We start from the raw sequence: 12,445 nt of genomic DNA, 5'->3' as shown, positions 1-12,445 counted from the left end.
TCAAAAGGGGTTAACGAATTCAAAGGAAAGGAAGTCACGTAAATAAGTCAACCAAAACACAGCACAAGCTAGTAATAAATAAACATTAAATCACTAATTAAATCAATTCAAAATAAAGCAGACATGAGGGAAAGGGACTAAATAGAACCATAGGCACACGGTAATACAATAAACTAAATGGAAGTTGACTCTGGCTACTGAACACAAAGGAGCCTATGCATTTACTCTAACATACATACATTTGAGTTGAACTTGTGTATTTACGGTCAACAAACCATTATTAGATAACCAATATTACTAGCATACAAACTAGGTCCTCAGTAGTACCAGTGTTGTGCAACCAAGATATGTCGTTGAAACTGTGTTTGGTCTTCATGCACTCACTACTTATTAGCTATACAGCACAACGTGAGGAGATGGCGACTCTCTGTGGTTATAGTGTGTAGTTGAAGCATATTTCTGCGAGTGCTTATGCATGTAGTAGAACCCTTGAAGTCTGACCTTTTTTATCCAAGAGATGGCAGTCAATGAAAAACATTCTGAATTTATTGGATGGAGGCATCGTTGATAAAAACAATTACAATTATCTGCACTAAACAGAGCTGCTCTTTTACTAAAACAAAATAATCAACCTTTTTGTGATCCAAAATGCATTTCAACAACACTCATCTCAAGTGCATCATCACCACAAACATGCACCCTAGTAATATGCTGTATATATTTCTTAAATCCTGAATTGAGCAATTGAGTCAGTCCTTGCAAACTAAATAATTTTTTTGTAGTTGTGTAAAAATCAAATGTTTGACATCAATAACATGGAGCTATACTGGCCTGAAGGAGATACAGAATCGAGTCAAATTAATCTGATCTGCGATTAAACCTCCTTCACCAGCTTGGCATCAAGGATCGTAGTTCATTCTGTGACAGTCTAAATGATCTGTTTTTTTTTTGCACAATTAATTCCATCTCAATTCTAACCACCCGAAACAAAAAACATATTTCATAATATATTAGGACTATATGTTGTACATATGTTTTTAATTTCAATGTTTTCATTTCAAGATTGGCAGATATGAACAGTGAAAGCATGTGAGTGAGACCCTACAAATCTACAGCAAGGAGAGATTAGTTTTTTATCATGCCACATTTTGCTCCTGACAGATTCAAATACAGGGAAAGAGAAAACAGGATATTGGTTAAGTTCACTATTCTTGCCGACAATCTCTATAGTACATACACTCTACATACAGCAGTTTTTTCTTATTACATTGCTGCAGAGGAATTCGATGAATAGCAGCTGTATCAACATCATCAGATATACTAATGACAAATAGTCTTGTTCACCACCCATATATCTGAAAAGAAGCCTTACATATCAGGCTCTTTCGGAAGAGTTTTCTCCATCATCTTAACAAATCATTTAAGGGTGAAGACTGATGTCTGTCATTAGGTCTATGGACAGACCGTTTTAAAAATTACACTTTTGTCCAATAATTACAATCACAATGTGACCAAGTCGCAATAGATGAAGCAGGTTATGTCTCATAAATGTGGAGTAAAGTAGGACGGCTGGAGATGGTAACCATTGGGTAAGAAGGGATGTAACATCCCTCCAGTGGACGACAAAGGAACCGCACCATCAGTATGAAAGATCATGTTCCCAGAGCTGAAAGACGGGAAAGTTTGGTAATTGGCTGAACTCGACACACAAGTCACAGGACTTGGGTTGATACTGACCAAAGAGTTGGACCCGGGTGGCATTGTGCTGTCCGCACCCGGGTTCTGTTTCTTCCACTTGGTTCTTCTGTTCTGGAACCAGATCTTGACCTGCGTCTCAGTGAGGCTGAGGGACAGAGCCAGGTTGAGTCTCTCACACACAGACAGGTATCTCGTAGAGCGGAATTTGTTCTCCAGAGCCACCAGTTGTTCATAGGTGAAGGCAGTTCTTGCGCGTCGCGGCTTGGCACAACCAAGATCCGAGCGTCGACGTTTGTGGGGCAAGGGGTCATGTGTGGCTGAAGTTTCGGCGCTGCTGCTGATGCTGTCCACGTCCCCTTCTATCTGCTCCTCTGGTTCAGTCGCTGAGTGTACTAAAAGTGGGATGTTGGCAGTTACCTGGTGCTTGAGATCTGCGCTACTTGAGCGGTCAGTCTTTGTGTGTTCGCCTGTGAACACAGACATTAACATTAGTACTGTAAATGTGCTTTTCAAGAGCTAATCCAATTCCGTGCAAATGTTCATGTTTTTGATCTCATACATAGGGAAATAAGATCTCAAAAAGCGGCAGCATGTTGATGAGGAAGTGCATACATGTGCCAAGTGGAAAGTGGTGCTGAATGGACAGTGCCACCTGAGCGCCCCTCTTCTCTAGAGCCATATCTCCCACTTAAACTATGTTTATAGTAGCTTGTTTGAGATCTATGCATAAAGTAAGAATGAAAAAAAGAAAGTATGATCCCTTAAATGGAACATAATAGTATATTAATTAAAGACTGAACATTTCCAATGTGTGAAATCCTTAACACCTAGAAAAAGCCGAAAATAGGCCTACCTAATAGCGTAACTGTAAAATGTGTTTGATTAAAATATGGGAGTTGTGCGAGTGGAACGAAGCGAGGGTTAAGAAGGGGACTATGGTGGCTTGGCCTCTAATCCCTAAATCATTTATAAATCACAAATCGCCTCAAATGTCATGTTGCGGAGAGAAATCCCAGCTAAATCCTGCTCCACCATCTACCCATGACGTGCTAATGGAGTTTCATATTTGTGGGTGGATCGATAAATGTCATCTATTTAAAGGGAAGTTTTAATCGAGCGATATTTAGGATCAGACATGGATGTGGTTTGAAGTTTGTACCTGCAAGGTGCTGGAGGGAGATATGCAGGATGCAGTAATGGGATATCGATCAAAGCGAGCGAAGGCATCCTCAATGGGACGATTTAAACAATTATCTGGCCAGTCTGTCCCAATGCCAATCACACACCGGGCTGTGGGCGCAACCCTTTGTGGGTTTCTTAAAAGGAAACCTAGCCTTGGAAATTAAGGGAAGGTCATAAAGAGATGACAACATTTTATCTGACATAAAATAGCCACTCTTAGTTGGTCAGTGAACCAATAAGCTATACGGGTTCCTTATATTGGCTATTAGGCCTATATCGTGTAAACTATGGACATAGTATGTATTGTATCCTTGTGTTCAAAATAAATTATATGGACATAAGTCATGTAATAATGCAAAACACATTATTCTGAACTGAATTAATAAAACACACTACAGTGGCTTCATACGTTTGATCCACAACGTTCCCTTAAAACAAAAAAGCACAGAAGATATAGCCATATCAAAAAGGCGTTATTGTCTGTAGTTTTGTGGTATCTACCTGCTTTCATGCGCTCAAGTGGCTCCTCTCCATCTGCGCCAGTGTCCGCTTCTAAATGTGCCAGTCCTGCGTTCAGCAAAGGAAGCTTGTCCTTTGTTGGAGAAAGTTCGCTTTTCGTCTTGCTATTAAATTTCTTTGGGTCCAATATGTCAATAATAGAAAAAGAAATCCTATGACTAGATGTCATTTTCACATTAGAATCCTTGGAATCCAACATCCTTTGTAATCCCTCTAAATTGATCAAAGAGAAGAGGTGTGAACTCGCGCTTGATATTACGCGTCTGGGTAAGCACTTGGCATACTTTCTGCACTTTAAACGTTCAAATGGCAGTCACACAAAGTGCACCTGCCCTCAGATGTCTCTGTCAGTCTGGACAAGTAGTGGTCGATGAGGGAGGTTAGTGAGATCTTTAAAGCATCTGTCCTCTCTGCTCGATTCGAAGAGACGCGGTTTCTGGCTCCCACGTGACAGCCACGTTAGCGTTTCACACAACCTCTTGTAGTTGGTTTAAAACGTTCGTCGATAATCACCCATATTATTAAATCCAATGACATCCGACCCTTTACCGAAAGTGAATAGGTGACAGGTTGCTAAATAAAACTGTACGAGCGACTCTGCTGCAATTTAAATAATAGGTGATACAATCCTCGATTTCCCCTCTATAATTCGTTTTTTTTATTATTATCTGTAAAAAAGTTTGAGTGCTTGAGAGTTTTAAAATGTTGTTTAGTCATTTTTGCCATGTAGGCACATTTTGTTGTTGCTGTTTTCAAAAGGGACACAAAGATAGCCTATACACAGTGCACACGACAAAAATAAAGCGAGACCTCATTCAGCATTACGCATCTAATATGTACATAATTTGGCTTGTTTGGAATAGATTTCCAATACTAATAGTTTTGGATAACCCAAAAGTCCTGTATTCTAATTATATCCTAATGTGGATTATATATTATACAAATTAACTATATGATCCACATGATTACAGGCAGGTCTGCGCCACAATATGAGCAAACGCAGTATGTATGTTGTCTGATTATTTACTCTGGTTTTGTGATATATTCATGTTCACAATCAATCGATGGCCTCTAAAGCGCGTGTCGAACTCATTCCACAGAGGGCCGAGTGTCTGTGGGTTTTCGCTCCTCTCTTGTATTTGATTGATGAATTAAGGTCACTAATTAGTAAGAAACTCCCCTCACCTGGTTGTCTAGGTCTTAATTGAAAGGAAAAACCCAAAACCCGAAGACTCTCGGTCCTCTGTGGATTGGGTTTGACACATCTGCTCTATAGAATTGAATGCACATACATAGGATTGTTTTAAACATTGATGCCCATGACCGAAACGGTGAAACCATCACTGGATCAATATTCCCAGCGAGTGTCCCCCACTGATAAAACTGGAAATCATTACAATGCGTCGCTTCGGTTAGGAGGCCAAGCCATAGCTAAAATGTAGCCTATTAGAAGTATTATTGCTTGATTGGCCCTTTTAGAAATATATTTTATATAATATTGAAATAATGAATGCTAGTTAATTAGGGTACTAGGGGGTAACTAGCCCCCCCCCCCCCCCCCCCCCCCCCCCCCCCTAAGAAAAATGTCTAATTGCTGACACACAAAAAAGCAACATTTAGGAAAAAAATTGGTATGCGGATGAAGGTCATGCATACACAAATAAATTATTAAGGGAAATAAATGGCTACAGTTGACACTTTTTTAGTTATTTCATGACATGTTGTTTTTAGAAATGGGGCCCCCCCCCCCCCCCATTTAATCAGTTTTATTTATAAATTATTTAATAATTAATACTTAAAAGCTAAGTTTAGTTGTCTTATTTTAATTCATTATATATATTTTTTATTTAACCTTTATTTAACCAGGTAGGCCAGTTGAGAACAAGTTCTCATTTACAATTGCAACCTGGCCAAGATAAAGCAAAGCAGTGCGACAAAAACAACAACACAGAGTTAAATATTGTAGCGAACCGCACAGACAGCTGTGTGTTATGTGTTAGGCTATTAGTTGGCTGTGTTGTACTTACCAGTACCCAGTGTTCGCGGTGTCCGACATGCCAATCAACCTCCTATCTGCCAATCATGGCAATGCCTGGAATGTTCTGATGCCGGGCATTCTGGTGGTTGGCGGAGTGGCGTGGAAGGGGGTTGGGCAGGGGGATGGAGCATTGGAAGTTAAGACCAGGTTTAGCCATTGTTCTTTCTCTTACGTCTGGGCTTCACAAGAGAAGGTGTGGGCTACGGCCAAACAGTAGCCTGTGTAAAGTTGGGTTAATAAACCGTCAATTCGTAAACTCAACCCTCTGACTGGCCAATTGGTCTTTTATGATCAAGTCAGGTCATTACAATATAAACAAACATACAGTTAATAGCATAATAGAAAAATATATGTACACTGTGTGCAAACGTAGAAGAGTAGGGAGGTAAGGCAATAAATAGGCCATAGAGGTGAAACAATTACAATTTAGCATTAGCATTAATGATTTAAATAAAATATGGGGGATATGGGTGTTGCACATGTCTCCATTAATATCCACACTGTGAGGAGATGTGATGTAATGTCCCTCTTTTTTAACTCACCTGCACATTACATTTCTTTGTTCTTTCTTTGTTGTTCCTTTCCATACAATAAATGAGGTACAATTGCACTAAATATATGAAAGAGTTTCAATGCAAGCAGTCTTTAAAATTACATTCAGGAGCAAAAGATTTTCAATAGTTGTTTTTAATTCATTATTATTATTTTTTAATATAATATTGGAATTGAATATAAATAACATTAAATAACATTGGAAAATAACATTTAATAACAATAACTTAACTACTTAACTCAGTGTAACATTGATGTGGCAACTCTCTTATGCTCAGCTATTGCACGATTCTAATTTGTACCTGTAGGTCATAAATAAAGCTACCCCCAGTAGCATTGGAGCACAACTCATGAGCCCACCTCCTGCACTGCTCACACCTAATCCAGTCCCCGCCTGTGACTGAAAACAGGGGGGGAGATGCCAATTGAAAAGCTATCTCTTAAAAACATAGATAGTTATCTGGCTATATGACATAAAAGCTGTGTAAAATAGCTAAAAGGCTATAAAGTTGCATTAACGGTAAAGATATCAGTCACTAGTCACCGTGCTTCTACACCTGCATTGCTTGCTGTTTGGGGTTTTAGGATGGGTTTCTGTACAGCACTTTGAGATATCAGCTGATGTACGAAGGGCTATATAAATACATTTGATTTGATTTGACTAGTCAAAACATTTAAAACTGAAATTAAGTTATCTTTTTTATGTATTTTGCCTCAGACGATTTGGTAGTAAGGTTGCTAGCTAGTACTCCTAGCAGCTTATGATAACTTGCTAGCTGGCTAGCATTTATTGCTAGTGAATTAGAATAAACTAGCGCTAACTGGGCTAGTCATTGTCTAAATGACAGGTAGAAACACATTCATAACCATAAAGGGGTAACTAGCCCCCTAGTAGAGGGTGCGAGTTATCCTCATCCAACAAATACAATTCTAAAAAAAAATCTCTCCAAATGGAAAAAAAAAGATCAACTTACCAAAGAATTGTTTTGTCGAAATATCTCAAAAAGTTGTGATGACACAGAGGACATTTTTTGTTCAGCCAGAACAGTGACAGCCAGGGAAAAAGTTGGGGAAATTATTTGGTGACATCTTGTGGTCTTTATGTGATTTAAAGGGGGGGGGGGGGGGGGGGGTGCAGTTACCTCCTACTACCCTATTATAGGCACAGTAATTATTTAGGAACTTAGAAATGTTAGTCTCTTGTCACTTTTAGGAAACAACGGTAAAACACTGAGTGGTGTGTGTGTGTGTGTGTGTGTGTGTGTGTGTGTGTGTTGCAACTTTCATTATAGTTGACGTTCCATTCTTTGAATACTTCCCAGCTAGAAAAGTGGATCTGGGCCGATTCCGGCTGAGAGTCGGGGCACTCAGCTGAGAGTCAGACTCAGCTGAGAGTCAGACTCGGCTGACGTCATGTGGCCTGAGTCTGGGCCGCCTTCGTCCGTATTACTTATGGCTAGGATGCAGGAATTGAGCTCGGGCCGATTCCGGTGTGAGTTATCTGTTCTGAATTATGTACTTGGGGCTCGGGCCGATTCCGGTGTGAGTTATCTGTTCTGAATTATGTACTTGGGGCTCGGGCCGATTCCAGTGATAGTTATCTGGCCCAAATGTATTACTTGGGGCTCGGGCCGATTCCAGTGATAGTTATCTGGCCCAAATGTATTACTTGGGGCTCGGGCTGATTGGGGGGACTGTCTGGCAGATGACTACACGAGCTGCTTTATATAAATAACATTTCATCATTTATTTTTCCATATTGTCCCATTGTTTCTGTGATCAAAAAATACAATTTACATTTAAATTAAATTCTTTAACAGTCCTGTTTAAGTAGAATTTTAGTATTTTGATACTTGATAAGCATTAAAAATGTTGTAGCTGGAGCCTCCTGATTGGTGCAGCTGTCTAAGACACTACATCGCAGTGCAAACTGCGTTGCTACAGATGCTGATTCGAGACTCCTGCCGGCTGTGACCGGGAGACTCATGAGGAGTGCGAGTTAGGGGAGGGTTTGGACAGCCGGGATGTCCTTGTTTCATCGCGCTGTAGCGACTCCTGTGGCGGGCCAGGCGCATACACGAGCAACTGGTGTATGGTGTTTCGTCCGACACAAATAGTTTTTTTTGGGGATGGGTATAATTTGTATGTATAAAATGTATAATAGTATTATTTAAAATTACTAAATTGGGTAATTTTGTATACATTTATTTCAATTTGCATTGGGAAGCGGTTCAGAAGCGGTTCTGACGGAAACGGGCCGATTCTGGGCAGTCATTCATTTTGATTCCGGGCCGAGTCCGACACCTGATTCCAGGCCGATTCAATCAGTTCCGGCCCCCCGGAAGAGGGCCGCTTCTGGGCCGATTCCTCATTGCTAGCTGGGTTCAAACAGCGTGTTACATTATTCAAAATTGGAAAATTAGTGTCCATTTGTCAGGTTGTTTTTGCTAGCTAGCTACCAACTGGGCACAGAGCTCAATTAGAGTTCTATTCCACGTTGTTTCAACATCATTTCATTGAAATGACATGGAAACAATGTTGAATCAACCCGTGTGTGCCCATTTGGTAGCTTCCTTCAGTTCAAGGTATGCGAGTGCCAAATTATGCTGACAAGCCCAAATGGGCAGAGTTTACCTAGAGATCTGTATGTAGTGACGAGATGGTCATGTCTCTGCCCTAGTTTATGTCCAAAATGGAAACGTATTGGGTTTATTTTGGACAGATTTTGGTGAGAGTGAATCCCCTCGCTTTGCCTCTTCCTATCTGGCTTACCCCAGGTTAATACCCACACAACATGTTTTAGCGATACGCAAGTGCAAAATATGAACCAGGCTCAATGCAACGAATGAAACTATTTCAAACTAGGCAAAGCGGCCCCACCTTACAGCAGGTGTCAGACTCATTCCACAGAGAGCCGAGTGTCTTTGGGTTTTCACTCCTCCCTTGTACTTGAATGATGAATTAAGGTCACTAATAGGTAAATAACTCTCCTCACCTGGTTGTCCAGGTCCCAACTGAACGGAAAAAACAAAGACACCAGGCCTCCATTGAATGAATTTGACTTGCCTGAATTATAGTGAGTACTTTACATGCACAGTAATAATTCAATATTAAACTGATTGTGGCAGTAGGCAATAGTCATGTGAAAACCTGACTGCTTATCTCCATCAAAATTGAAGCATGCATATATATATGCCTATTAAAACATCTTGTTTTATGAGCAATCTTTCAAATTTTTCCTGCGCGTGTGCTTGCACCAGTGGGATGGGCCTCCCTCTTTAGCACGAGTGAAGTGAATTCAGAACAACTGAACATATACATTTTAGACACAAACCTGGTTGCCTCTGCCACGAGGCTGAAACTTGGCCGCAAGTGGATCCTCCAGCAAAACAATAAACCCAAGTACACATCAAAATCCACAAAGACCAAAGAAAAAAACAACATTTTGCAATGACCAGTCTCCGGACTTGAAAACCTGTGGTTGAATTGAAAAGGGCAGTCCATAAGTGCAGATGTAGGATATCAAGGATCTGGAAGGATTCTGTATGGAGGAATGGTATAAGATCCCTGGCAATGTGTTCAACTCATAAAACGTTTGAGAAAAAGGCTCAGTGCCGTTATCCTCGCAAGGTCAGGTATTGAAAGGTATTGAAAAAAGGGGTGTCAATGATTTTGACCCCTAGCTTTTTGAGTTAAAAAAGTATTAATTGTTTAACAAAATCTCTTTCTCTGTTATACGCATGCCACAACTGCAGAAGAAGTTGCATCTGAGCTACCTGAAGCTATGGCACATGCATCACATTGGCTTGAACAGTCATGTCCCACTGGGCAAGAACATTTCACTGTCATTTCAACATCAAAAATGAAACATGATGACATTGAATCAACATGGAAAACTGATTGGATTTGAAAAGAGTCATCAACATAAGGGAATCAGTCTTTTTTTCCAATGACATGGTGAAATGTTTTGTTGATTCCGCGTTGAATTCAGGTTAGTTGACAAATCAACCAAATATACGTAAATAAAAAAATAGACTTTGAAAAAAATCTGTGTGCAGTGGGATCTTAGTTTATAAATTATTAAATGTGAACAAAACGGTCGGTATGTGTTTCTTGGTAAGTTAAAAGCATGTACTGTAACTTTTCCTGACATTTTCGATTAAGGCAGAAACAATCAAGGGCAGTAATGTCGCTGTTAAAGAGTGAGTGGGATCATTTGGAATGAAAATTCCTTAGCTCTCGCTTCCGGGTGGGAATATCACGTGACAATATCTACCACAAAACGTATGTGAGGTCCTACCAGTGCACTCTTAATGGGTGAAGGAGGCGAACAGAAGGGATATTACACTGTGGTCATGTCTGTTAGAGAGGAAGGGGACCAAAATGAAGTTCACACGGCTATTAAATGATTTCCAAAATTCTTTCCCATCTTCCATTTCCTCCCTGGACCTGTGTAGTTTATCACTATACGTCAGTCGTAGTCTGGTGGACTGGCATGATCCATAGTAGTTACATAGTCAAACGTTTGTTAAAGCAGCCTCGACTGAGTAGCCTGTCTACATTAGCATGGGTATGGCGATGGCACAGCTATTACTGTAGGGACTCCATATGAATAGAGCACTGGACCGCCGGAGGTTTACAACTTGATGTAAATGGGCCCAGTAGCCAAACATCTGTGTGCGTTAGGCCAGGACACAAAGCACGCCCCAGAGGACATAGAGGGACCAGGTAGACATCAGTGGACAGTGACAGTAGCTGGCCTATTGGGCAGACCCAAAGATCAGAGAGGGACCCAAGACCTAGCCAGAGCTTCCGGGGTGCCAGTGGGGGGCCAGGCTTCCATCCAGGATCTCCCTTCCAGGGCCAATAAAGTCATTACGTCACCAGGGAGGCTGCCCCAGTTTGCTAAATGTCAGATCATTTGTCTAATGGCAGGAGTCACATTTTGAGGTGGGATACCATTGACTGGCTATTGTGTCTCTTTTGTCCTCCTATCTCCCCTGTCCCAATGTAAAGTGCAGCACACAAAGAGGATGAGTGAGTGTTAGGTACTATCAGAGGTGCTTCTTAGCTCCACTGTGCCTCCTTGTTACGTTACAGCCTTATTCTAAAATAGATTAAATAAATAAAAACCCTCAGCAATCTACATACAATAACCCATAATGACAAAGTGAAAACAGATTTTTGGAATTTTTTGCAATGTATAAAACAAAAAAAACAGAAATACTTGAGTTACATAAATATTCAGACCCTTCACTATGAAACTGGGAATGGAGCTCACGCATCCTGTTTCCATTGATCATCCTTGAGATGTTTTTAGAACTTGATTGGAGTCCACCTGTGGTAAATTCAATTGATTGGACATTATTTGGAAAGGCACACACTGTCTATATAAGGTCCCACAGATGACAGTGTATGTCAGTGCAAAAACCAAGCCATGAGGTCGAATGAATTGTCCCTAGAGCTCCGAGACAGGATTGTGTCGAGGCACAGATCTGGGGAAGGGTACCAACAGATTTCTGCAGCATTGAAGGTCCCCAAAAACACAGTGGCCTCCATCATTCTTCAATGGAAGAAGTTTGGAACCACCAAGAGTTCCCGGCCAAACTGAGCAATCTGGGGAGAAGGGCCTTGGTCAGGGAGGTGACCAAAAAACTGATGGTCTCTATGACAGAGCTCCACAGTTCCTCTGTGGAGATGGGAGAACCATCTCTGCAGCACTCCACCAACCAGGCCTTTATGGTAGAGTGGCCAGACGGAAGCCACTCCTCAGTAAAAGGCACATGACAGCTCGAATAAAGCTGTAACATAACAAAATATGAAAAAAGTCAAGGGGTCTGAATACTTTCCGAAGGCACTGTACATCTAAGCAGACACAAATGCAGGAAGTGAGTGATTGTGTATGATTTATTATGGCTTTTTAGAAAACCCTAAATTCAAGGAAACTTATTCCCACAATTCTGCAACCCAGCATACTTCCCTGAATTACTGGCACCAATTCTACTGGCACCTTTTCTGATGTGAGTGCAAAGCAAAATCCCATCCCCAAGCAAACCAAACTGAGGCAAGCCATGCGCCATACAAATATCACCTCCCCTAACACTATGTCTCTGTTGGCTGCAGTGAGACCTTTTATTGATATAGTACAACACCTTCCATTAGCACAGGTTTGGTTATGCCTAGTCTCCACACCACACCTATGGGCACCACCAGACCTGGAGTTGGAGATCTCTGCTTTAGTTTGACTGTGACTACAAGGTCAGTGGCATTGCCCAGTAATTGTCCTAACGGCCTCTGTACCTGTCGGGGGGGGGGGGGGGGGGGGGTTGAGAGTTTTTCATTACGGCCGGGACGGGTGAGTGCCTCTGGCAGATGCTGACAGGCAGCAGATGTGTAAAGTTGGGGTTGATTTGTAATGGGGTTGACTATCGTCGGAGGGGACGGAGGGCGACATGA

General features: G+C 41.3%; 1 protein-coding gene across 1 annotated transcript; it reads right to left on the bottom strand.

Annotated features, from left to right (window-relative positions):
• Positions 1 to 549: 549 nt before the first annotated feature.
• Positions 550 to 3,826, bottom strand: LOC110503095 (NK1 transcription factor-related protein 2). Its single transcript, XM_036960133.1, has 2 exons — positions 3,382 to 3,826; positions 550 to 2,165 (listed from the first exon to the last, which is right to left on the bottom strand). The coding sequence occupies exons 1-2, from the start codon at positions 3,596 to 3,598 to the stop codon at positions 1,543 to 1,545; spliced, it is 840 nt and encodes a 279-aa protein (XP_036816028.1). The 5' UTR covers positions 3,599 to 3,826; the 3' UTR covers positions 550 to 1,542.
• Positions 3,827 to 12,445: the final 8,619 nt, after the last annotated feature.

This window comes from Oncorhynchus mykiss, chromosome 23, assembly GCF_013265735.2.
Source record: "Oncorhynchus mykiss isolate Arlee chromosome 23, USDA_OmykA_1.1, whole genome shotgun sequence".
Taxonomy (NCBI): domain Eukaryota; kingdom Metazoa; phylum Chordata; class Actinopteri; order Salmoniformes; family Salmonidae; genus Oncorhynchus; species Oncorhynchus mykiss.
This window is presented reverse-complemented; position numbering and strand designations above follow the sequence as displayed.

Coding starts and splice junctions, on each gene's coding strand:
- LOC110503095 (XM_036960133.1), bottom strand. CDS start 3,598: ATGTTGGATTCCAAGGATTCTAATGTGAAAATGACATCTAGTCATAGG. Junction 2,166..3,381: donor ACTTGAGCGCATGAAAGCAG/GTAGATACCACA, acceptor CTGTGTTCACAG/GCGAACACACAAAGACTGAC.